Genomic DNA, 27152 nt, shown 5'->3' with positions numbered 1-27152 from the left:
GACTTTGCCGTTCCGCAGAACTAGAAAGAGTGCCGAGAAGGAAAATAAAGGGACTTCTGAAGCCAAAATGTTTTATTAGTACAGGCAGTCACCGGGTTACGGACAAGATAGGGACTATAGGTTTGTTCTTAAGTTGACTTTGTATGTAAGTTGGAACAGGTATATTTTGTAACACAGTGTAACTCCAGCCCAAAAAAATTGTTTTTAGTTTTGGATAGCAAAGGCGATCGAGCGGCTCAGCCAAGCCGAAGGCATATGCTTCGGCTCAACTGAGCCGAAGTGACACCCGAAGCAGGGCGAATGGCCCGCCCTGACGTGTTTCGTCACACAGGATGTTCTCAGGGGGATAGCAGGTCCTGTGTTACAGGTCCCAAGGTGACCTGCTATCCCCTTGAGAACGTCCTGTGTGACAAAACGCGGCGGGCGGGCCTTTCTTACGTCACAGTGTCAGAGAGATTGCGGAAGTGAGCACGGAGGCTCACGAGATACCGGCCGCTTTCATTTGTATATGTGAGTTTTTATGCGTTTTTACCAATAAACGTTTGCAAACATATTACGCTATGAGGAGTTCCTCCTAATTTCTTAACATATGGAAAGCAACATCCGATAAACATCTGGAGTGAACGCTAAGAACAATCTGATACCTGCTTCATGTCTCCCACAAAGTGAAAAAAAGGATTTGTGTGCGGTGAGTGTGCACTGCCCAGGGGGGCTTCGTGTGTGGCACAAGGAGGATCACTTAAAGCCTTGGTTCTCAACTAGTGGGTCGTGACCCAAAAGTGGGTCGCGGCCCTGTGTTCAGTGGGTCCCCGTGCCCCTTCCACTTTTCTGGGTGAGAGTCTCCTCTGCCTCCCCCTAGCGCAGAACTGTCAGTTCTCACGCCAAGCAGCCATTCAAACTATGCTGCCTGGCGCAGAGTGTCAGCTTGAGGTGGGATTGGATGGGTCTATGGCCGCGAGGCAGCACCATCCATATGTGTATTGCTTTCAGCTCCCTCACGTGTCCTATTGAGGTGCCTAGACCAGAGTGAAATCACATTCTGGCTCCCAGCACCTCTATAGAGCACGCAAGGGAGCTGTACAAGCAATGCACATATGGATGGCGCTCCGTCACAGCACACGCTGGACCCCAGGTTGAGGATCCACTCCAGTTCTTATAAGGTAGGGAGACTGGGTGAAGCTTAAAAAAATGAAAACAAATTTGGTGTGTATGTATGTGTGAGAATGTGTGTGAGAATGTGTCTGTGGTTGTTTATGTATGCCAGTGTATTTGAGGGCCCGTTCACACCAGTGCAGTGCGTTAATCGCATAGTACAGTGCGATTAACGCACTGTAGAAAGCAATTGCACCTACTGTAAATTCTGGTGTGGGAGGTGTGTTGCGTTGCTATTCATTTGAACCCCAAATGCACCTCCCACGCACATTTCGTACGCCTGCACCGGTACCCTAATGCCGTGTGTTCCATTGCAGTGGAGACATTGCAGACTTGGGGCACGACTTAATGACCGAGGACAAATGTGGGTCCTCAGGTTACATAGGTTGAGGACCACTGACTTAAAGCACCTAGCACTTTATATAAGGATTTGATGGACCTTTATGAATTTAAAGTTGATATATTTTACACTTATGAGTTGTTGATTCTGGTTAGCATCAGTCACTAATATTTCACTGGGTAGCCATATCTGGAATTTTGTCCATCCAGATTGTGGCTTTATTATCAAAATCTTGTTGTGGTTTGATTGTGGCACATGTTATCATTATTCACTTATAATTGCAATATGAGATTTTAGTTTGCACTGTGATATATGCACTATTTATTTCTACTGATTGTATCACAGAAGCTATTTATATATCATTTATATATACATATTGTGTATATTCCTATTTTAAACCCCTTTTTGGGGACACATTAATCACAAATAGATTTTGCTGTGGCACAATAATTAACAAATCATAGGAAACTGTTTATACAGTATAGATTTTTAGGCACATTAGGGGTTTTATCGCCGCAAAATAATTTTCTTAACTTAGTGAATAACCCTGATAATATATTGAGAAAGTTTGTTTCGTGTGAGCGAATGTTCACAGAGATTTGCACAGATCTGTGAATTGTTAATAGACCCCATAGAGTCAGGGTGTGCTTAATTCTTGGCGATAAGTACAATTGCCAGGGATACTATTTGAATTCTTTACTTGTTCCAGGAGCTGAAAACCTTGCGCCATGACCTATGGTGTGGAAAGATAACAGACCGCAGTAGAATAGACTCCCTCATTCCTTCCGGGAGGCCTCATATATGGCAACATTAGGGTTGCCCCCATGTCCAGGATTGACCCGGACAGTCCAGGTTTTGAATGCTGTGCCCGGGTTTCATGGCAGCAGAATCCCAGACACAAGATGTCAGGCAGACGGGGGCAACCAAAATTAAGATGGGGGATACTGGCGCTCCACTGAAAATAGTCTCGACTGTGATATTTACATATGAATGGGTGGCACTATTTACATATGAATACACCGCAACTCATTCTCCCACATCTTCACGCGTCGCTAGAGTGTTCGGGTTTCGCTTGAAGAAAAGGTGGCAACCCTAGGCAACATGCTTTTTAGAATCTCTCTATAGTGCCTTATGGTCACAAGTCAGAATCAAAGCTACATTCACAAAATGCCTTTTTGCAGCACAGGTTGGAATATGTTTTTTGGCTATGAGGCAATATAAACGGATCTTATGTCGAATGTGGTGATAGATGAGAATGGGAGGGGGGGGTTCCTTTTTGCTCATGTTCATTTTATCTCTCATTAGCTACTTATCTCTCCCCTTCAAGTCCTCAGAACAAGAGGCAAGTAAGTCAAATCTGATAATACCACCAGGAGGATGCAATGCATCTGCTGGCACCTTTGCCTCAGTCTCATCACATGAGCGTGTGTTGTGCAAGAGTATACAGAGAGCAATGCTGAAACCTAACCAGCACTGCATTGTAACAGGCAGAGATTCAGGGCCAGTCTACTAGCAAGCATAGGAAAGAAGTGGGAACTGGAAGGGAAACCAGATGTACTATATCAAGGGTAGGCAACCTCGGCAATCTAGCTGTTGTGGAACCAAAAGTCCCATGAGACATTGCAAGACTCTCACAGCCACAAGCATGACTCCTGGAGGCAGAAGCATGATGGGATTTGTCACGTCACCGCGGCTGGAGTGCCGAGGTTGCCTGACCCTGAATTATTGCCAGGATGAATATCAGTGTGCTAAATGTAACATGTTTAGGTTTGATTAGCATGCAAGGGAACAATAGCGGTTTCATGGTCAGGACAAGAGAAGTGTAAAACATTCTTCTTTTTCTATTAGTAAGCTAATTATTACATACTGCATAATAATATACTGTCCTTCTATTGTCCTTTACAGCCACAAGGTGGAGCTGTAGTCTCCTTTTTAATGTTTAGTCTTCTATCTTGGCTGATACAATGCCAAATGTAGCCTGTTGTTTGAACTCATTGGCAACTAATGGCAATCTACAAAGAGTTACTTATAGATGAGAGGTAGGCATATGTTGGCCCTTCAGCTGTGGTGAAACCACAAATCCTATTGCCTCCTGCCTCTGGGAGTCATGCCTGTGGTTGTCGGAGTCTTGCAATGCGTTATAGGATTTGCAGTTGCAGCACAGCTGTAGGGCCAGAGTTTGCCGACCCCTGGGATAGATTAACCAAAAGCAAAATGAAAAACAGTCACCTATGTGATAAAGATTTGGGGGTAACTTAGACTTTGGAGCTGATTTATAAATCTTCTACCCAGACTATAGCTGGGTGAATGCTGTCACTACTACCACTAGATGGTGCTGATAAGTATAGTACAGCTGGGTGAATGCTGTCACTACCACCACTAGATGGTGCTGAGGAGCATAGAATAGCTGGGCAATGCTGTCACTTGTACCACTAGATGGCAATGAGGAGCCTTGGAATTACCTATGTTCCTCAGCTCCATCTAGTGGAGGTAGTGTCCCGTATCCAGCATTTTCCCAGATATATGCTGGGCAGATTTATAAATCACCCCCTTTAACTTACTGGTAAAACTCTCTCAATAACCAGTTATCTAAAAGTGTAAATTAAAAAAAAGATAAGATTTCTTGCATATGATTGGATAATTGAAGTGAATACAGCTTTACTTTATTTACTAAGGTCAATGAACATTCACCATGCTACAGTATGACCAGTCACTACTAATAAACCACGCCCAGCAAGTCATCACAGCAGTGACTTATCAGACTGCTCAGTAGGAGGTTTCAATCAGACATAAGGAGCCTCAAAGAAAGCTTCTTCTGCTGTGCTGTCTTTTTAGCTAACCCTTGGTGCTATGTGAATCATGTCATGCATTGAAACCCATGGCGCTCTGGGAATCTTATTCCATGGATTCAAACCATGGTGTTCTGGGAATCTTATGTACGGCTCTGGAAATCTTATGTCATGCATTCAAACCCATGGTGCTCTGGGACTCTTATGTCATGCATTCAAACCCATGGTGCACTGGGAATCTTATACCATGCATTCAAACCCATGGTGCACTGGGAATCTTATGTCATGCATTGAAACCCATTGTGCTTTGGGAATCTTATACCATGCATTCAAACTCATTGTACACTGGGACTCTTATGTCATGCATTCAAACTCATGGTACACTGGGACTCTTATGTCATGCATTCAAACTCATGGTACACTGGGACTCTTATGTCATGCATTCAAACTCATGGTACACTGGGGCTCTTATGTCATGCATTCAAACCCAAAGCGCTCTTGGAATCTTATGTCATGCATTCCAACCCACTGTGCTCTGGTATTCTTATGTCATACATTGAAATGTTTCTTTGTAGATAAAGATTGTGTATAGAGAGTAGAAAACAGATGTAAACCATCAGTTAAAAAGTATAACTGAAAAAAATTATAGTTTCCCTTCAAAGTTTTCTTCCTCATTGAGCCATTATTACATTTCCTTCATCTGAATGTAAAGCATGAACGGCTGCATCTGGACGTCTGTTCTATAACCACGCTGAGACAAGCGGGTAATACAGAGCAAAACGCACAATATTTCTGAGCTATTGTTCCATATGTGGGTCCCAACGTGTGCACCATTCACCACTTTGAACTGGAAAAGTACAATAAACAGCGTGTCACACATCTGCGGAGTGGAGTGAGGCCCCCAGGAGGAGGCGGCCATTTTGCTCAATATTTACCATTCCGCTATCCGTCAACGGGAAGGCTTGAACATATATATGGCGAGCGCTGTCATTTCTGTTGTTACAAGTTGCAGGAGTGCTGATTGATGGCGGCAGCTCCCAGATGGACAAGGCAATAAGAAAAAACTTAATTTATGTCTGGGGAGCTTTTGTATGGTTTTCTATTTTTTCCTTCTTTTTTTTTTGCCATGCTCTTCTCATTATGCAAATTGTGTTCTAGAGTCCCATATGTCTCGTGGCTGACCCTGGGAAAATGAATGAAAGAAATGTGAAAAATACCTCCACGCAGAGGGTAGTGCTAATGCATGCAGCGTTTAGAACATGACAAGTTATTAAACTATGGAGAACGGTATAAAGTTATGTGCGGCACTGCGGGCTATTATGTAACAAATCATTGATTGGCTGCTACGGAAACCAGATATTTTTTTTATTAAAGATACTTTGATGCATAAGGCATTTGAGAATTGCATTATGCCCACTCCGACCCCCGAAACTGGCTACATTGTCACACTGACTAGTCAAATTAACTTGTCCAGGCCATTGGACCGGGATTGTCCGGAAGGCTGGTTGGACTACCCTGCTCCTAAATAGTAAGGGTCATTCACTCGATAAGCAGGGTGCTAAGTGCACAATATATTGCGTTTAGTGCAGGCTATGGCACAGCAGGTCGCGGCCACCAATCCATCCTATCAATCTACATCCAATCAGGCCCATGCGGAGCGGGTACCGGGTGACACCCCGCCATGACATCATCGTGCATGTGCAGTCATCCTTGTGATACCTGCTGGTGGCCATTTTTGTGATGGACGCTGGCAGAGAGAGGGCGGGACCAGGACATCCCCCCCTCTCTCCTGCAACTGTCGGGCTCTCGGACCATGACTCGAGTGACCGACTTTTCAGAGGGGGTGACACCAAAATGACTGTCAGTCATTTTAGTGTGACCCCCTCCAATGGTGTTACCCAGGTGCGTGCCGCACCCCCACGCACCCCCCTAGTGACGCCTCTGGGCCCATGTACTACATAGTCATTGGTAGCTCTAAAGCCTTGGTTCTCAACTGGTGGGTCTTGACCCAAAAGTGGGTCGCGACCCCATGTTCTGTGGGTCGTCGCATGCCTTTCACTTTTCTAGGAGAGAGGCTGCTCTGCCTCCCCCTAGCGCAGCACTGTCAGTTCTTGTGCCAAGCAGCCATTCAAAATATACTGCCCGGCGCTTTGTATTCATTTGAACAGCACCCCAAACCCACTTCCCACCCACAGTTCGTACACCCGCACCGGAACGCGTGGTACCCTAATGCGGTGCATTCCATTGCAGTGCAGACATTGCAGACTTGGGTCGCGACTTAATGACCAAGAACAAATGTGGGTCCTCAGGTTACACAGGTTGAGAACCACTGCTCTAAAGGAAATTTTATAACGTGTGTGGTGAATTTAACAATAAGGCTCCATTCACACATAGCATTCGTGTTTTCCATACGATTTTTCGCACGGAAAACCGGGGGGAGCAAAACTGCGCAAATGTTAACAAACGCGCAGATTCCGCACGTTTGCGGCTATTACGATAGCCGGAACGTGCGGAATTCCCCCATTAAATCGCGCTTGGATTATTTTGTGGGCTGCTGCAATAGTCTGAACAATGCATATTGCAATGCATTGTTTTTTATGTCCAACGCGGTTTCGCGCGGCCTGAATACGGGCTCATGTGTGAATGAAGCCTAAATAAATAACTCGTTGGCTTTCTTATTCAGTACACAGGGGGGAAAAAACTACACAGGAAACCAGAAAATGATGTGTTCATGTTAATTAATTTCTGCGAAAGCAAATAAAGTCTGAAATATAACCACAAAAATAGCAACATTTTTTTTTAATTCTATGAAATAATTGGGAAAATTCAGAAAGACGGTTTCATTACAAGGCCGGTGTAGCCAATTATTTCCTCAAGTCTGGGAAGTCAGCCGCAGCTAAATACTGTATTATAGAAATACTCAACCTGTTTGATTTCTGATTGGCTGCACTGCCCCCTAGTGACCACTGTGAGTGCTACAATGTCTCTGTTACGTCAACCAGCCAGAGATACATCTCCCTGTACTCATCATTATCACACATCATCATTAATAAATGGCTAGGCGTTGTTTCCAATATGCCCGTCAGTACAAACCATTTTCTTTTCTCTAAGGTCAAAAAATAAATCTGTGTTTCTACATTGAATTTCCATAAAATCTATCCCACTCCTAATAACCAGATCCATCAGTCTGTAAACTGACTCATTGAAGATGCCCATAGGATGGACTTCCTCGAGGCACTGACACCATTTCACTCACTTTCTGGTGTCACCAGCATGTCTTTGGAGTGTGGGAGAAAACCCAGGCAAGAACATGAAAACTCCTTGTAGATAGTGACCTAGGCGGGATTTGAACCGGGGACCCCCAGGGGCTACAAGGGCTAACCACTACACCACTATGTGCTATATATACATTCGGGGTACATCAAACCAAAAGGTGTTTAAAGTCTTAAAATTTGTTTCCTTTAGTAGAAAATCCTGCCCCTGGCCAGCATGCTGCAGAGAAGGACCCTTGCTGTCTATGTGGAAGCAGCGGCCTCTCTGCAGAGGTCCTACAGGCCCCTTGCTGAATCTAACCTAAAGCACTGCAATAAGCAAAATCCTTGTCCCCTGGTGATTGGAGAGCTCTAGCTCTGACTCAGCACAGGGGTATGTTGGTCTGCAGAGAGACCACTGCTTCCGCACACAGAGAGCACCGGCCCTTCTCTGCAGCATGCTGGCAGGGGACAGGCTTTTCTACTCAGGCTGTGGCTGCTTTCTAAAGAAATAACCAGAAACCTTTGGTATTGTAACCTTTTCCACACCTTTTGTTTTGATGCAGCTACAATGTATTTTTACTGAAAGTTCAATTGGATTCCAATGGAAAGTGGAAATGTTTTACTAGCAAAATACGCTTTGCAAGGAAAAACGTATCAGAGCTGGACATGTGCGATTCGTTTTCTTCTGAATCAAAATTTGTACGGACTCATCCGAATTTCCGAATCCCAATGCATCCGAATGTGTCCGAATCCAAATTTCCATTTCCAAATTTCAGATCCCGTCCGAATTTGGTTCAAAAACTAAACTGAATCGTACATGTGACTTTTCTGGCCAATCAGATGTGTTTTTCGGTTTAATGCATCCGAATGGGTCTGAACATGAATTTTCGTTATGGCAACATGGGAGCCATATACTGTATACTGTATACGTATAATGCTAAAGCTGAGGCTCCCAGACCCGAATGGCACCCGGGATCCGAATTTCCGAATGACATCCAGGAGCTCCCCAATGCCATATACATATATTACCAAAGCTGAGACTCCCAGACCCGAATGGCATTGAGGAGCTCCCCAATGCAATTCGGAAATTCAGATCCCGAATGCAATTCGGGTCTAGGAGCCTCAGCTTTGGTAATATATGTATATGGCATTGGGGAGCTCCCGGATGTAATTCGGAAATTCGGATCCCGAGTGCCATTCGGGTCTGGGTGCCATATACATATATTACTGAAGCTGAGGCTCCTAGACCCGATTGGCACTCGGAATCCGAATTTCTGAAATATATTCGGGAGCTCCCCAATGCTACCGTATAGACCCAAATGGCATTCAGGAGCTCCCGAATACAACTCGGAAATTCGGATCCCGCATGCAATTCGGGTCTAGGAGCCTCAGCTTTATATTATATGTATATGGCATTGGGGAGCTCCCGAATGCAACTCGGAAATTCGGATCCTGCATGCAATTCGGGTCTGGGAGCCTCAGCTTTAGTATTATTTGTATATGGCTCCCAGACCCGAATGGCATTTGGGAGCTCCTCATTGCAATTTGGAAATTCAGATCCTGAATGCCATTCGGGTCTGGGAGCCTCAGCTTTAGTATTAATATCTGTATATGGTTTTCTGTGGTATTCACAATGAATATTCGTAAACTCATGCGAAACGAATGAAAATTCGGATTTTGTCCGAATCCAAAACCCGAACTGAATTTTGGATCCAAATCCCGAAATAAGAAGTATCCGAACCTAATGTTATCCACAGCATATGTCTAATCAGAGCGGCAAGGAAAGGGTATGAGACGCGGCTCTGCTGTTCGAGGTGCAGAGTATTTGTGCAGCTTTTGTCCCAGATACTCTGAGGGGGAAGGGGGGTGTCACTTTAAATAAGATCTCCGTACCACCTTCTGCGCTTTCATCGCCGTGCTGCTGCCACACTAACCGGCGATGAGAGACGGGCACAATGGAGCACTCAGCAGCTCGGTGAATGGGCCCTTGAAATGAAATGACCCCACATACAATGCGGGCCTCTTTCACTGCCTCAGCACCTGTAACGCTGCCGTTTCAAACATCTCCATTACTCAGTCATCACCGCTGATTTCCCACCGAGCTCGTGTGTCAGCGTCGGCCATTACGCCACGACAATGTTTGAATGGCCCGCGGCGGGTTCGGGAAATGCAATGACAGTGCTGCGGAATCATTCCGCGCCATCCATCTGGATGTGATGAGGAAGATAAAGAAGAAAGGTCCGGATTATGAAAATTGCAGCTCTAAAAATGTTCGGGTCCCCTGGAGACACATCTATGGAGCCGGTTTCAAACGGAGAACGCTATTTCACGGGCACCGCGGTATTACCCCACACTGCAACTTTCCTACGGACACATGCGAATTTCAGAATCCCAATGCACCCGAATGTGTCCGAATCAGAATTTCCATTTTCCATTTATTTTACATGCCATGCTGGCACAATTTTACATGCCATTCATAAAGTACAGGCACAATTTTATATGCCATTCATGAAGTTGATGTGCGTTTTTACATGCCATTCATAAAGTACAGGCACGATTTTATATGCCATTCATGAAGTTGATGTGCGTTTTTACATGCCATTCATCAAGTGCAGGCACGATTTTATGTGCCATTCATAAAGTGGAGGTGCGTTTTTACGTCTTATTCATAAAGTGCAGGCACGATTTTATACGCCATTCATAAAGTTGATGTGCATTTTTACATGCCATTCATAAAGTACAGGCATGATTTTATGTGCCATTCATAAGGTGGAGGTGCGTATTTACGTGCCATTCATAAAGATTTTATATGCCATTCATAAAGTACAGGCACAATTTTATGTGCCATTCATAAAGTGGAGGTGCATTTTTATGTGCCATTCATAAAGTACAGGCATGATTTTATGTGCTATTCATAAAGTGGAGGTGCGTTTTTACGTCTTATTCATAAAGTGCAGGCACGATTTTATACGCCATTCATAAAGTTGATGTGCATTTTTACATGCCATTCATAAAGTACAGGCACGATTTTATGTGCCATTCATAAAGTGGCGGTGCATTTTTACATGTCATTCATGAAATGCAGGCACGATTTTATATGCCATTCATAAAGTGGAGGTGTGTTTTTACAAGTCATTTAGAAAATGCTGGTACAATTTTACATGCCATTCATAAAGTGGAGGCACGATTTTACATGCCATTCATAAAATGCAGGAGCAATTTTACACGACATTCCTAAAATGCAAGTCCAGTGAATATTCCACCACAATCCTATACCCCTGAAGACTGGGTGCTGAAATGGCTGTGAATGGGGGCACTCACATCAATGAGGATACAGGATGCGCACTGAAGAAATGTGTCGTATGAACGTTTTGTCACAAGGACAGCAATGTTTTCAGGAAGGTATGTACAGTAACCCCCGCAAAAAATGTCCTATCTGTTCGGATTTTTATTTCTTTCATTTTTTTGATTTCAGGTTTCGGAAACTATCCACAACAAGAAGTCACATGACCGTCACTGCGATGCAACCCCCAACAGCACAAAAATAAATTAATCTGATTGGCCTGCAATCCAGAGATTCGTACGAATATCCATTCGGAATGAAACAAAATCTACATGTCAGCCCCTCCCATCATCCACAACATGCCAGCATTGCATAGAGAAGCAGAGAAACCCAGTGATGACATCATAGGAGGCAAAATAAATGATGTAATAAAAGCAAAAAGGTTTTCAATTCTTAATTTAATTAGGATGTGGATGAGGTAGTAAGGGAGGAACCAGAGAAAGCAAATCAGCCATAACTTTGCCTTTCTCATTGACTCCAATGCATTTTGCCAAAATATGGGGATTTTTACTGCAATTTCAGGGATTGTAATAATTGGCTCTGGGTACCATCTACTCACAAAGTTTGGCAGGTTGTGTATACCAAAAGCTTTGCTCACATTACTAACGATGACCCTTTTATTGTTTGTTTGCCTCCAAGTTCACATTTATGATTATTGTACATTGTGACCCTTTCCCTGGATGCATATAAATTAAGCAGAAGGATCTCCCACACGGATGTTTTGGGGGCTTTATAGGCTCTGCAGTAAACACTCTGGCCTAACTAGCAGTATTACGTACACAGATAGTGCTCTTCATGGTAGGAGAATGGCTGTCAGCGTCACAGCTGTTGGTTTGTCATCAGTCTACTGATTGACATGTCATAGGTCTGCATACAGGTGCTGGCCTATAGGCCGCCCTTAGAATCCTAATATAATACACATCATCGCGCTGAAATACAGCATTGTTCTTCTAACCTTTTCCCTGGTAAAGGTCAAGGAATTTGTTCTGGAGCTCACAGCCTTCTTATATGTATTAATTAATCATTTTACTCAGCGTCTTATCTAATATAGATGTGAACCATAAGGGGTGTGTTTATAAACAATTCACTGGGCTATTCGGCCTGCCCATCTCTGATGCAAAAACAAAGGTTCTTATTATATTTTCTCCTCAGGTGGAATTTAATGTAACGTAATACTGCATTATGGCCACTAGATGGTGCCAAGGAGCATGATGAAGAAATACTTAAAGGAGAACTATGAGGTGAGTGATTTCCACTCATCCTCATAGTTAGAGCCGACCTGTGACATGGAAACTCTCACAGGTGGGCTCTGTTGATCGGGAAGTGAGCAAACACATACTGTTGCTTGCTCACTTCCCGATCGTCTCCCTGCAGAGAGCGGTGCCTGTCAGGCTATTATCCGGTCAGGTGTGCGATGGTTTCTTTTTGATTATTGCAATGCTTTACCGACTCCGTTGCAAACAGATAATACATGCACATGTATTTATTTTTATAAAGAAGTGCGCATTTATAATTTTTTTCTAAAAGGTGGACTGTCAGTCACCGCTCCACGCAGGGATTCCCCCCTCCCGTCTCCGATCCTCCAGCGCTAACTGGAGGAACGGACGGGGAGGGGGCGGGCACAGCTGGCTCTGCCTCTAGATAGGCAGAGCCCGCTGTCAATTGGTCAGCTTGGTGGATCTCCACAGTATTGCCGGGATCCATCCCAGCTGTGGCGCTCTCAGTATATAGAGGGCAATAGCTCGCTATATACTGAGCTTTGGGCCACGGGGGGACGTTAGCATATGTTACCCCATAGTTCTATTTTTATTCTTATGCCCCTTAGCTCCATCTAGTGGCCATAATAAGGGAGGGTAGGGAATAGTCTGGTCACATGTCACTTGCTGCAGAGATAGGAAGTACTGGGGCAGGGCAGGGGATAGTTGGGTCACATGACATTTGCTGCAGTGGTGGGAAGTACTGAGGCAGAGTGACACTAGCTGCAGAGGTAGGAGGGTCTTGGGGCATGGTGCGGGATAGTCATGTCACATGACACTTGCTGCAGAAGTAGGAGGGCCTAAGACAAATTGGGGATAGTCAGGTCACATGTCACTTGCTGCAGAGGTAGGAGGGTCTGAGGCAGGGTGGGGGGATAGTCAGGTCACATGCTTCATACCGTAGGTAAGAGTGCCTGAGGCAGGGTGAGGGTTGGAGGTTGGGGAGGGGGTTAAGTAGGTCACATGGCACTTGCTACTGCAGAGGTAGGAGGGTCACCGTCTGAAGTAGTTTGGGGGCTAGTCAGATCACATGACACTTGCTGCAGACGTGGGAGGCCTGAGACAAATTGCAGGATAGTTAGGTCACATGACACTTTCTGAAGAGGTGGGAGGCCCTGAGGCAGGTTGGGAGAGAGTCAGGTCACATGACACTTGCCGGACAGGGATGTTGTGGGATACTTAGGTCACATGACAATTGCTGCAGAGGTGGGAGGGCCTGAGAACTGGGGCGGGACCTTCCAGAAGGAGACACACCTGAGGAGAATCCTGTCACCCAGACAGGGGCAGAGCGCAGAGACATTTCCTGTCAGGCGGACATTTTATGTGGAATAGGTGACGTGTCTGTACAGGGGACATGCTCAGCAACAAGGAGTACAGCTGGTTATTATGTGCCCCACCCGATGAGGAATATCAGTACCTTGGGGGAGCAGGCTGGGCCTTGTGGTTCCTGTTGCAGCGAGAGGGCCGGGTAACCCCACTATGAAGTGATGGGATATTTTGTTTTTCCTAGGCCTGTTTACAAAGTGTATACGTTCTCTGTAAGGCACAGGGGATTTATATTAATGTTGGAATTTTTTTATCCTTCAGTTTTATAATATAACCAACTTTGCAAGAAAATAAAGAAGAGGAAGGGCCTGAGTCCGCACACTTTTGTCCCTTCAGCAGATTTTGCATTCCCATACAAGTCTACGGGATTGCAAAACCTGCTTGCAGCAGGTCAGAAGCAGGTCAAATGCTCCAGTCAATGAATTCTGAGTGATCTCAAGAAAGACTCAAACTGATGTAATCAACACAAACCCAAAGCCTGGAGACATGCCCCCCCTCCCCCTTTCTCTAACCAACATTTTTTTTTTTTAATTAAGGAAGAATTGGACCAGTTGTATAGTTTTTATTATTTTCTGTGTCACCGCTATGCAGCTTTTCTCTCACTTCCTGTTGAGACAGGAAGCGATGGGAAATCTCTACAGTTTAAACTGCAACAAGATCCTTTTTCCAGTGAAAAGGGGAAGTAATAGCGGCATTGTCATGGTTATAGTGCTGGCAGTGTCCCCACTGGGGTGATAGTACTCACTTCCTGTCAGGACAGGAAGTGATAGTGATAGTCCCTCGCTTCCTGTCAGGACAGGAAGTGAGGTGAAATCTCTACAGTGGGCTCAGACTGCAATAAAACACCTTTTTTGGTAAAATGGGGAAAGACTAGAATGAACAGAAAAAGAAGTGAGGGGACATTTCCAACATGGATACAGTCAGTAATAAAGTGCAATACCTGTTATGACCCTATTGCAGAGATTCTCCCTCACTTCCTGCCTGAGCTCCCAGGTGTCCCTTGTTAGCAGGAAACAGTCCCACTAATGGATTGGCTGGGATAGTCCCGTATCTCCTGTCTCTGTTCCATTGATGCTGTGTCCTGGGTTGTGTCCCGGGATCACAGCATCACCCTTATTGAAAATGGTATTAACTCAATGGGTGGTTCCCGCATAATTAGGGGCGGGGCCACCCAGAAATTGAGTATGTGGAAGCATTTTGTTTACATTCGTTTCTACGGCTCACTTCTTTGGAGCTAGCTGTGGAAGTCCATGAGCTCTTCCTTTCAGATCCCGGGGGTTAGCGCTGGGTCCCGGCTGTCCTGGGGGCCCCACTTAGACCGGACGCCTTTTTTAAACAGCGCTGGGATGGGTAGTCCAGTGCCATTTTAAAGCACCAGGTGTGACTAGAGTGCATTTTCCAATGTATTTGGTGAGCAGGAGCCCTGATTTAGTTTCTAGCAGCAAACCTTCAGCAAGAATGTGAAATACTGATGGCCTTTGGAAAAAACACCCAGTGGCGTCACAAGGGGGGTGCTGGGGGTGCAGCCTACACCATGTGACACCATTAGGGTTGCCACCTTGTCTTCAAGCGAAACCTGAACAGTCTAGCGGCACGCAGACATTTTTCTAGGAGAATGAGTAGCGGCTTATTCATATGTAAATAGCTCCGCCCATTCATATGTAAATATCACAGTTGAGACTATTTTCAGTGGGGGGGCCAGTGGCCCTAATCTTAATGTTAGTTGCCCCTGTCTGCCTGACATCTTATGTCCGAGTTTCTGCTGCCATGAAACCCAGACACAGTATTCAAAACCCGGACTGTCCGGGTGAATGCTGGACAGGTGTCAACCCTAGACACCATCAGAGAGGGTGACGCCAATAAGAGTGACAGTCATTTTGGTGTCACCCCCTCTTAAAAGTCGGGCACTCTGTCCAAAAGCCCAACAGCGGCACGAGGGAGAGCGGGGGACCCGGCGACATACCTGATCCTGCCAGGACAATAGACGCCATAACACATGCATGGCACCCTCACTGGGTGACACCGCCACTGAAAACACCTACAAATCTCTTCCAATATAGGGATGGGAGTTGGAATTCGATGCTACCATGGCTACGAGGCATATCCTACAAGTTTGATGTTCGCAGTCCCAGCAAATTTATGTTAAGAACTTTTTTAACCCATAATGCACTGCATGGCCAGCATGCTTGCAAGGGCCAGTAAGGGGGCTTCTGGATAATAAGCCACTATAAAAGGAAAGGGGGGTAAAAGAGCGGCCATAGCGTCACTTCATTGGAAGCTGCTGTAGGGAAAGTATAAGGAAAGCTGACAAGGTTGTTTAGGAAACTCCAATTCTGATTGTTAGCTCATTGGACAATCAACCTCTTTGCTGCGTGTGCCTCCAAACGGGACGGGTGCTGCGTGTAATTGCGTGCAGCCACTGCACGCGGCTGCAGGTGACGCGGCTGCACATGACGACACACCAACTTGAACCTGCACATCTGTGCAGGCCCAGATGCCCGCCACTTGGACGCTGACAGCGTGTCTCCAAATGCGGGCACTTAGATCTGCATGGATGTGCAGGTTCAGGTCGGCGTATAGCCCACCTGCAGCCACATCCTCCCATAGGGATGTATAGGCAGCTGCTCGCAGTTACACGCAGTACCTATCCCTTCAAGGAGCAGATTTCTGCATGGGCGTGCATGCTGTACAGATGTGCATACCCATGTGGAATCGAGCACGGGCACTTTAGCTGATCCCTATTCATGACATTTTATTGTGACATATTACCAGGAAAATATGCCATGCAGACGTGTAACATGTGAAAATGTTATAACATTTGACATAATGACCAGAAGCAAATGCACCACACAGGTTCCTTTGAATGTTTCGTGAATGTATACTTTTTGTAACCTCTCTATCAGATCGTGTTGGAGGATGGCGTCGTGCACCTTCCGGCAAGCTTTTGTCAACATTTCCGACCTGCACCCTAATCTCTCTCGCCCAGTAAGTATCACTGACTTTGTTATCGCCCTCCGGTCCCGTCCGCTTCAGCCCGTACCACAAACGACCTCATTGTCACATTGTCACCGTGCTTCCCAGTGTTTCTGTAACCACAATACTCTGATTGTTGATGTTCTTTATTTACACGGCGGGGGGAATGAAAACTGATGCCACGGGTGCTGTCCAGGGATGTGTCATGGTACCCGGCCCAACACTTTCGCGGTAGCCAAGCCTTTGTTACAGCGTATGAGAGGCCCTTTTGTATCTGCTTGATTGCACGCTGAATAGATAATTGCTGGGACTCAGCAGAGTAAAAAATCATAACGTAGCGAAGGACGTCTGGTATTTTCCTCTCTTGACGGCAACATTTGAGCTGCTCTAGCTGTCCCGAGCATGGTTAAAGGACGTGGAAAAGGCCAAACCCTACTGTGTCTGTCTGCTTCAAAATGGCATATCATAAACAAGGCCTCTCTCGGGGTTTATTTACCCCCCAGCATTGTTTAGACATTGTTGTTGTCAATGTTTTTGGGCCAGATTTTATTCTAGTGATATGCCAGTTTTTTGTAAACCGGATTTAGAGCCCTTTCACGTGGACAGCTTGGTGCGCACGTTTCACGTTTCCAGTAAGTAGATTGATATCATCTGCTGCATCAGATATGACTGAGACATGAAGTGACCCTGTCACTGCAAGGTCACTTATACACAATGCACAGACTGAAAAAGAACAAGCTTGATATTTACCTTTCTGTGTGTTGAAATGCTGATGGTTTGCTGCTCCCTGGCCACAGGAGATATTCGACCCTTTGGGTATATGTATGTATGTATGATGTATGAGCCAGTGAGCAGCATGAGGCAAGTATTCTCCCGATCCAGAAATGGGGGATACATGCAGCGGCTAGGGAGCAGCAAAGCGGTAGTGTTTCAACATACAAGCTGCCGGAAGGGTAAAGCTGGCCATACACCTATAGATTATCTGCAGATTTTCTATGGTCAGATGGAAAAAGGGGAACAGGTTCCTCCATCTCCGCTAAACTGTGTGGATGGAGGAATCTCTCACTGGGCCAAGCTTCACTATGTTGCTAGTCGCCCTGCTGGCTGTAAAAACACCTGAACAATGGCGTCACAAGTGGGGTGCGTGGGGGATCGGCCCGCACCCGAGTGACACCAAAATGACTGACAGTTTCACCCCCTGTAAAAAGTCGGGCACTCGGTCATGGACCATGGACCGAGAGCCTGACAGTGTCAAGAGAGAGGAGGGGACACGGCGGCGTACCTCATCCCTCCAGGTGAACGTCCCCTCCTCTCTCTGGCGGCATCCATCACTAAGATGGCCGCCGGCAGGCGTCAATTAGATGACCGCGCGTGTGTGTGGTGATGTCACGCGCATGTGCGATGATGTCACTGCCGGGTGTCACCAGGTCTCTGCTCCGGGTGACACCCATCCTCGGGACGCCCCTGAACCCGCCCCCATTACTCTATCCAAAACTAAAGAAAAAGTTTTGTCTTCAGTTCTACTTGAATTACTTTATCAAACACAAAAGAAACAATTTCAGCTGAAGTTGCCCTTTAGCAGCCCCAGTTCACCTGCCTTTTACAATAACCCTATTTTTCTATTTTTTTGACTTGGTAAATGGGTGAGACATGCAGATGGCATACAAAATCCACCCCGCTGTGCATCATGCCGCCATTCCTCTCTCGATTGTATTACATGCAGTCATATATCATCAAATCAACATTTAACAACCGCGGCACGACAGACAAGAACTTCAGATATATGTTTCCTAATGGAACTTAATAATATAATGGCACTAAATACATTCCTAGCAACGCTGCGGCTTTTCACAAGGGAATTTTATGTTATGGAATAATTCGGCATGTCATGTGAAAACTTTACATGCAAGTACAAATTACAAGACGGTTACAGGAAATTCAGACACTAAAGGAAGCCATCACCAATGAGGTTTAGTCAGTTTGTCCAATTTAATGATTAAGCAAAATGAGAAGAAATAAAAAAAATAAAAGAAGGTAAGTCTAGTATTACATTCGGCTAACGTCCACTTTTGTGCATTGCGGTATATAATGGCTTCCATAAAACCCTTACAGGGCATTGAATGGATTTACTGGGTGCCGAGGAGCAAACCTCGCTGCCTAATTGCCGTTCAGAAAAAAAAAAAACGTGTACTCTAACTAGCGGCTTTTAAGACCATGAAATCTAATTTTCTAACTACATCTGTGTTTTATTTGTGTACAACATTCCATTTTTTATTTTTCAGAGCATAATGGGCATTGTAATTGGGAAAACAGATGTCAAAGGATTTCCAGACCGAAAAAGTTAAGCCTCCTTTATTATTTCTCGAGCTCTCGGAGACCTGCGTGTCAGTCAGAATTTTCTTTCCTGTTGCTTTTTCTTTATGCCGGAGGAATTAAAGTGGCACACATGATTAATTTTAATTCATGTGAACAAATTACTTGATTCTTTGGAGAAAATCTGTAATATTTACCTCCCCTGCTTCTGCGGTGCCATTATTGCTGACATAAGTTGCTGTAGCATTATCCTAGTTTGTAGAGAAGTGTTTGTGTTTGCTTGTGAGAATTGTTTTCATGAAAAAAGAAAAATGTTGTGTGCCCCCTAGAATGACAGATGACGGGTAATACACAATAGTGCATTCTTAAACTTAAAGTGTCACTAAACGCAGGAGTTAAATCTTCAAAATTCATTCAAGTACCTTAATTATTAACAACAATGCATCTTATTTGTGAATCACTCGGCTGTAGATCCTCAAATAATCTCTGGATTGGTGCTGACTCTGTCCTTCCTTCTGGAGGGTGGCTACTTGTGTTCCCCATGTATCCCTGTGTGTGTTGTAAAGTAGTCACCGCTATAAGCTCGCTCCTGTGATGGACTACAATCTCAATATTAATTCGTAAACTACAGTTGAGATTGTAGTCTATCACAGTTGCGTGCTTGGAGCGGTGACTACTTTACAACACACACAGAGACCATGGGGAACAAAAGTAGCCCCCCTCCAAAAGGAAGGACAGTGTCAGCACCAATCCAGAGATGATTTGAGGATCTACCTGGTGTGGTCAGAAAAAAAAGTGCACGCAGCATTTTTTCAGACTGCCTCTGACCGGAACGCAGGCACAGATGTGCCACTTCATGGGCCGATGGGCCGTTCACACTGCAGCCGGAGGGCATGGCTGCGGTGCCATTGACTTCTATGCGCCGCCACGCCCCCTCGTGCCCCAAAACAAAGTGAGCCAGCCAGAATGCGAGCCAGTGCGTTCCAGCAGCGAATCAGGCCGGAACACACTGGCGCTGGTGTGAACTAGTCCTACAAACACTTACCTTGGCCCTCACTTCCTGTAGGTGCCATTGACATCCGCATGCCTCGCGGAAAAGGTAGGTTCTGGGAATCCATCAAGAATGCTCTTCAGCACGGGAGAAGCTATAAACTGAACCTGTTGCTTTGCCCTGCATGAAAAAAATCACAGGTTCTGCTTCGAGAAACCTCCTGCCCCCAAGTGTTCCCAATCTTTGTCACCCCAACTTCTAGTCTTTCACTAATATTACTTTGACAAAATAACTCACCGAAATATCACCTGAGGCAGAAGACAACTCAGTTTTTTTTTGTATTTTGCTTAGATTTTGGATCTGAAAGGTACACATTCAGATTCACCATCAGAGATTCTCCAGCGGCCTTCATCAACGCCTCGTCTTGGGGTAGAGAGGAGTATATTAAATCTCTTTCTGAAAGCTTCCGGGTTGGTGACTGTGGTAGGTCCGCACATGACTATTTCTTGTTCTAATGCAACGTTTTTGTTCCAAACTTGAATTAAATGTCACGATTGTCGGCTTATATTTGATTCAATCTCTAAAGAAATATCCCTAAGTAACTCCACCTGTACTGTGCTGGCAGATGTTCATTATCAGGGGGTAAACTAGATTTGTACTCTGTCTGTCCCAAGAGACTGTTAAAGGTTACGTTTACTTTTTTGACCATGTTTCATGTTACACCCATATTCAGGATGTAACATGAAACATGGTCAAACCACAACCCCCTCCTGCCACTCCCCCCTCCCCACTTACCTAAATTGTGGAGATCTTCTCCCTGCAGGCTGGTGTATGTTTGAATTTGGTGCAGCAGTGCGTGGTTCCACCCCCACACAGCCGTGCCATCCATTCACAGATAATCATATGACATCATTGCACTGGTAGTCCATTCATACTTATTCCCATCCAAGTTACTAAATGTCCCCAATAAGGTACAGACATGTTATGGGAGAAGGAGTCTGCAGGAGCCAGAGCATTGCACCAAGCATACATTGATTGCGGCTGCAATGCTTTATAATGGTCACTCATTGTTTGCCTGATGAAGGGACCGGACAGGTTCGGAAACGTCGCTATGTTGTGACACCACAGAAGTCAATAATATATTGACTGAATTGGAGCAGGAGTGCGAGTGACTTCCTCACATTTATACTGATTTGCAGAGGCATCCGTGGTCGCTTGGCACCCACCCGATATTCAAGGCTATTATCCGGCCAGGTGTGCGATGGGTTCTTTTTGATTATTGCAATGCTTTACCGACTCCGTTGCAAACAGATAATACATGCACATGTATTTATTTTTATAAAGAAGTGCGCATTTATAATTTTTTTCTAAAAGGTGGACTGTCAGTCACCGCTCCACGCAGGGATTCCCCCCTCCCGTCTCCGATCCTCCAGCGCTAACTGGAGGAACGGACGGGGAGGGAGCGGGTACAGCTGGCTCTATCTCTAGATAGGCAGAGCCCGCTGTCAATCAGCCAGCTGGGTGGGTGGACCTCGACAGTATTGTCGGGATCCGTCCCGGTTGTGGCGCTCTAAGTATAGAGCTGGCTCTAGCTCGCTATGTACTGAACTTTGGGTCACTGGAGCATGTTAGTATATGTCCTCCCATGACTCTAAAGAGAACTATAGAATAAAAAGGGTACCCCATAGTTCTCTTTTAAACCAATCTGTCCCTATACCTGTTCCTAAAGTTATTCTGAACAATACAAGCTGCTTCTATGCGTATATTTATATAATAAAGATAATTATACGTGTGTGATTCCACTCCAAGGCAATAAGCAACAAGGTAAGAAATATTTATTTAGATAATGTTTAGGTATTCTGTGTGAATGGGATCACATAAGAAACATATGGTGCGGATTTCTCAAAAGTGGAAGTACACTTAAACCCTTTTTAAACTTTGTTTAGACGTAATGTAATGAGGACATCGTTACCTTGTCTCCGTTGTGTTTTAATCATCTATATTTATCATTTCATTGTAATGCGCAGAATTCCAAACAACAGTTTTATTTCTTTTCAGTTATGATTGAGAATCCTCTTGTGCAAACAAAAGACCTGGAGAAAGAAGAAAAATTTAATCCTTCAACACCGGGGTTAGTATAAACTTACCATGATTCATTCTTGAAGAGGCTATTACGGTCTAACGGCAATCCAAGGAGCGGCAGAGATTGGAAACATGTGACGAGCGTCTCTTTACATGGCAGCTCCACTATTTAAATCACACTTTTCTCAGCTCTGTCATTTCAGGAGTAGTTCTGTCCGATTTGTCTTTTCTCTGAAAGGCAGTTAAAAATGGATCTGAGTGTTTGGTCTGCACGTTAAAGTCAAAAGGTTTTTAAGCTATTTCAGATGCTGATGAAATCGCTTACAATGGATGCTGCTCCTTTATGATTAAAAGTTTTAGTTTCCTGCAGAACCAGCTGGTCCCGTGAGCACCGGTCCTGATATGTTTTAATGTGGCTCCTTTCCCTTGCAGGGGTCTTATGGGGCCACCCTTGTGTGTGCTAGTAAACTGTACTCCACAGGCCCACATACACAGCTAGGCAAGGCACTACCCTGATCCCTGCTCCCCCTTCTCCATACACTCTGCTAGTAGATGGACTGCTGCTGCAGATTTCTACAGTATGTCCTTTGTGATCTTGTACTGGACAGGAAGTTCAAGGCAGCCAACACACTGCGTCCAAGTCCGGGCACCTGGACCACGAATGTGCAGGCTCGGGTCAGCCTGTAGCCTCATGCAGCCGCGTCCTCCCATAGTGATGTACGCAATTACACACAGTGTAACTACATGAAATTTTTGGTCAGATTTGTCCTGGCCTGGGTTTCATTACATGCTAATATTGAATCGGATTTGAATGTCTATGCCCGGATTTAGGACATGGTCAGCATGGCGTGGATTTTAGCTACATGCACTATAAAAACAAATCTACCTTTTTCTTTTAGTTGCTACAAACTGCTTATAAGTGAAGTGCATTCTGTGGTGAAGATTTGCTCCAACCGGGATACTGATGACTCCCTGCTGTCATTACTGCATGTCCCCACTCAGCACCCACATGATTACTATTCACTGGAGGACATTGTTGCTAATGGACAAAGCCTGAACCAGAAAGTTATTAACATTCTTGCAGCAGTAAGACAGGTATGTTAATGTCATAAATATTATGTGTGGCAAAGGAAAGAGATCATGGGATAGTTTTCCAGGTAATTAAAGGGATCACCTAGAATCCAGAATTCTTACGTATGCACCTAATTGAGTGAATATCCCTTTGACACATGATCCTGTTATACAACCTCCCTGCGATGCCTAAATGTGTGTAGTGTACGTGGTATTGTAATGGTATATGTGCCACTTCCTGGATCACTAGTGGGCAAAACCCTAATCAGTTTTGCTGGGTTGTTTATTACTCTGTGCATGGCCCCCCAGTGCTCATCTCTACCCCCATACAGCCCCCCCCCCATTCTCCATGTGATGATGTAATTGCTTCTCTCTGCATCATTATACTGTGGCCATGGTTGTGCCCCCCTGAGGCCCCGTTCACATTGAGCGGTTCGCAAATTGAGCGATTGTCGTGCGATTTTCATTTTGCGCGATATCGCGCAAATGCTTGCATTGAGCAAGCTTGAATCGCGGCTAAATCCGCTCCAAAAAGGGTCCTGCTGTAGCGACACACGACCCGCGACAGCAGGACCCTTTGCCCCATTGAGAAGCATTGGAGAGCGATATCGCGCGGTAAATTGCCGCGATATCGCGGGAATTACCGCGCGATAAATCGCTCAATGTGAACGGGGTCTGAGACTGCAGGTGCTCTGCACTCTCTGCAAGTATGTTGTCATTCTTCTGTGTTAGGTGACGCTAGGCATCAATTAACCTGGTAGACTGAGGACACCTAGTGGCAGCATGGGATTACTGCGGGGGACAGCACTAGAGCTGGCTCTCAAAATACCTGAACAATCTGATTGGATGCCGGCATTGTTCAGGTGTTTTGAGAGTCCTAATAGCAAGATAATGAAGCTTGGCCCACTGGGAGAAAAGTTTGGTGAACGTTCTTTTCTCATGCGGCATGACTGTGCCCCCGTGCACAAAGCCAGCTCCATGAGGACATGGTTTGAAAAGTTTGGCGTAGAGAAACTTGAGTGGCCTTCACGGAGCCCTGACCTCAATCCTATTGAACACCTTTTGGATAAATTGAAACTCCAATTGTGAGCCAGGTCTTCTCATCAAACATCCGTACCTGAACTCACAAATTATCTATTGGCTAAAAAGATACAAATTCCCAAAGCCACACTCCAAAACCTTTTGGAAAGCCTTCCTAGGAGAGTGAAGGGTTTATAGCTACAAAGGAGCTCCAACTCTGTATTAATGCCCACGGCAGGTGTGATGGTCAGGAGCCCACAAACCATTGGCAATATAGTGCATGTATTGAGGCCCCTGTCACACCATGTCTGCACGCGTTTCTGCAAACGCGGTGCGGTGTGTTTGTGATGCGTTTGTGAAAGTGCATTTTTTAGGGCCCATTCACACCACATACAGATTACCTCCAGACCAGACCAGACTGTTTCCGGACCCAAAATGCATCTCAATGTATCCCTGTATCTGTCCTCTGTTCCCACCAGCGCAGTCCGTTCCAGACCGGACCAGAAAAATACTGCTTGTCCTATTTTGTCTGGTCTGGAATGCATCAAAACGCATAAAAAATGCATGGAGTGCACTGGAACACACCTGTAAGACCATTTTAAGCTAAAAAAAAAAAAAATTCCAATCACGGCAAAATCGCTCTAAAATCGTGGCAAAAACGCAATGCACTATGTTCCAGATCTGGTCCAGAAAATGGTGTGAACCCAGCCTTAGGGGGTAATGTCATTATGCAAATGAATCTCTTCCTGCTCCATGTCATAGCTTCTGTTGCAATCCGGTGCAGCGCTTTTATGGCGCGTTTGGGTGCGTTCCAGTGCAGGAAAAATGTGACATGCAGTATATTTTTTTCCTGGACTGGTGTGAACAGAGCCCCAAAATTACATAAAAATGCATTGGGATGCATATCTGGTGTGGAAGAAAAACGTAACGTACCGCATCTGATCCGGACATGGTGTGAATGGGCTCTGAAAGAAGATAGTGGCTGTTATTTTAGAGAACTCATTTTCATTTCCTCTAGGTTGGAGAAGTGAAGTCTTTTACTACTTCGGACAAAAGAGCAGGTCAGAGGTGTGAGGTCAAGCTGTTTGACTACTCGGTTGATTCATTTCCAATGATATGGTAAGCTTGCATCACTACACGCATTTCATTTTCTGATCCGGGGGAACTATTGTAAATCCAATATTGTGAAATTGCAGTAATGAAAGGAAAACAAGCGACTGAATCATGGGATGCGTAAAGTATAGATCATTTCATTTTCTACATTTTGGACAATTTTATAGCATGTAATAAAACCAGTGAATGTTGCAGCACAAAAAAAAAAAAATGATTCTCTTTGTTGAATTTTAGCTGGGATAATGAATCCATTAAGCTGGCACAAAGCTGGACGCCAAGAGAAACAGGTAGTCTTTCTTACTCATTTGAAGTTTTATTCTTAGGATTGAATGCTGCCTTCTTTATGGCCGTGATGATATCTGAACCTATTTCTGTGTTGTTACCCTTTCAGATTTCATTTTGGATTGTGAAGAAATGCAGAAATATTTATAGGCTAGGCATACCTACATATTGGTTGTTAAAGTAGATGTAAACCCTCACTGAGTAAAATCTATTTCTGCTAAAGCGCTGGGCGTCATATACACAGAACTTTTCACTTCTTTTTCATCCTTTATTACATCTGGTCTCCTACAACCTCTTTTCAGTCACTTTTTTGTCTACACACATACACCCCAGTGATAGCTGCTGTGCATGCCATTTCTCAGAGCAGGTTTCATGATGGTGGCAACAGTGGATAAAGCTTGCATCATGTGTCTTTAAATGGCCACTTGTAGTCTCCATTAGAAAACTGTGTGGCAGGGTGACAAGGCAGGAGCCCAGATGGGAGACAGAAGGTTAAATACCATAACGTCACTCACACTCTGAAGATGGCAGTCAATCTCCTTTATTGACTGAACATGATGTCACATACACAAAGCGATGTTTTGGGACCAGGCAGTCCCTTCTTCAGGCAAACAACAGTGTGTTTGCCTGAAGAAGGGACTATCTGGTCCCGATCCCCCCAGTTTTCGTTTGGGCTTTATCCGGTCAGGAGTGCAATGGGATCTACTACATTTGGAGACAGAAGGTTGTCACCCTATAACAGGAAGTACCTAAACAGGGACCTTCATGACAGGATCACCGGCTATTATTTTAACAAAAGCTGCTGGTTCAAAAATATTGGAAATCACTTTTGAAAACATATGAGAATTTAGTGATTGGGTTTGCGCATATTTTGAAAGTCAGATAAGTTCTGAGGTGCCTAGAGTTCCGCTTTAACCTTTTTATTAATAAGACTTTGACTTGACATTGACTTAATTTACACAGTTTTCTGTTATCTCTTTTTTTTTAACTATAGCCTTTACCCTCATCAGCTCATACTGTATGTATATAGAGACTAATCAATATCTTGCCCTAAATGCCATCTCATGAGCTGTAGGGATGGGGAGGGAATCAGGACATTTAGAGAACCCAGTTGATTAAGTCTCAATTTCTGCAATAGGTGTTCCATCATGAGTATAGCACTAGAAATATTTACATTTAAAAATAAAATGACCCACAAAAGAATCCCGGCGTGCTAAGTTTTGTGCCTTGACTTGTAACAATTTCACATTTTTGTTGGGTACATTATTATTTTCCCCCTGACGAAGCCACCGTTTTGGTGAAATGTGTTGGGATTGTAAATAAGAAGGATCAGAGTGTGGCTATTGTGGGTCCATGACCTAAAAGAGAACTAAAGCCAAACCTATTTTTGGCTTTACTTCTCTTTTGGGTCACAGGAGTAGATTTACTTATTTACTTCTGTGACCCAAACTCAACATATAGCGGGCTACTGCCTGCTATATGCTGACAGCGCAGAGCTACACTGGAGCTAGGAAGGATCTCAATAATATTGTTTGGATTCAACCCCACTGCCTGATTGACAGCTGGTCCTGCCTCTCTAGAGCCATACCCAGCTGTACCCACCCCTCCCCTGTCTGTTCCTCTAATGAGTACTGAGGAACAGAGAAAGGAGGAGGGAATCCCTGTGGGGAGCGGTGGCCGACAGTCACCTTTCTCTGCAGGGAGAAGGCTGTTAACTGAGCGATCAGTGGTTTGTGATCTGTCAGCTCTCGATCTATAGAGCTGACATGTGACAGCTGCAGATTCACACATGGGCTCTAAGTATTGAGAAGATTATAAAAGAAATATAATTTTTTTTGGACAGTCTG

General features: G+C 44.8%; 1 protein-coding gene across 1 annotated transcript in view; it reads left to right on the top strand.

Annotated features, from left to right (window-relative positions):
* Positions 1–16376: 16376 nt before the first annotated feature.
* The window catches only part of MEIOB (meiosis specific with OB domains), a 20225-nt gene continuing 9449 nt past the window's right edge, over positions 16377–27152 (top strand). Inside the window, exons 1-7 of the mRNA XM_018561209.1 lie at positions 16377–16445; positions 18716–18773; positions 20089–20220; positions 21796–21868; positions 22719–22914; positions 24929–25029; positions 25258–25310. Coding sequence (XP_018416711.1) covers positions 16377–16445; positions 18716–18773; positions 20089–20220; positions 21796–21868; positions 22719–22914; positions 24929–25029; positions 25258–25310 — 682 coding nt within the window. The remainder of the gene's footprint in view (positions 16446–18715; positions 18774–20088; positions 20221–21795; positions 21869–22718; positions 22915–24928; positions 25030–25257; positions 25311–27152) is intronic.

Source organism: Nanorana parkeri, unplaced genomic scaffold (assembly GCF_000935625.1).
Source record: "Nanorana parkeri isolate BGI_ZX_2015 unplaced genomic scaffold, ASM93562v1 scaffold508, whole genome shotgun sequence".
Classification (NCBI taxonomy): Eukaryota; Metazoa; Chordata; class Amphibia; order Anura; family Dicroglossidae; genus Nanorana; species Nanorana parkeri.
Note: the sequence above shows the minus strand (reverse complement) of the source record. Positions and strands in the feature narration are given on the sequence as shown.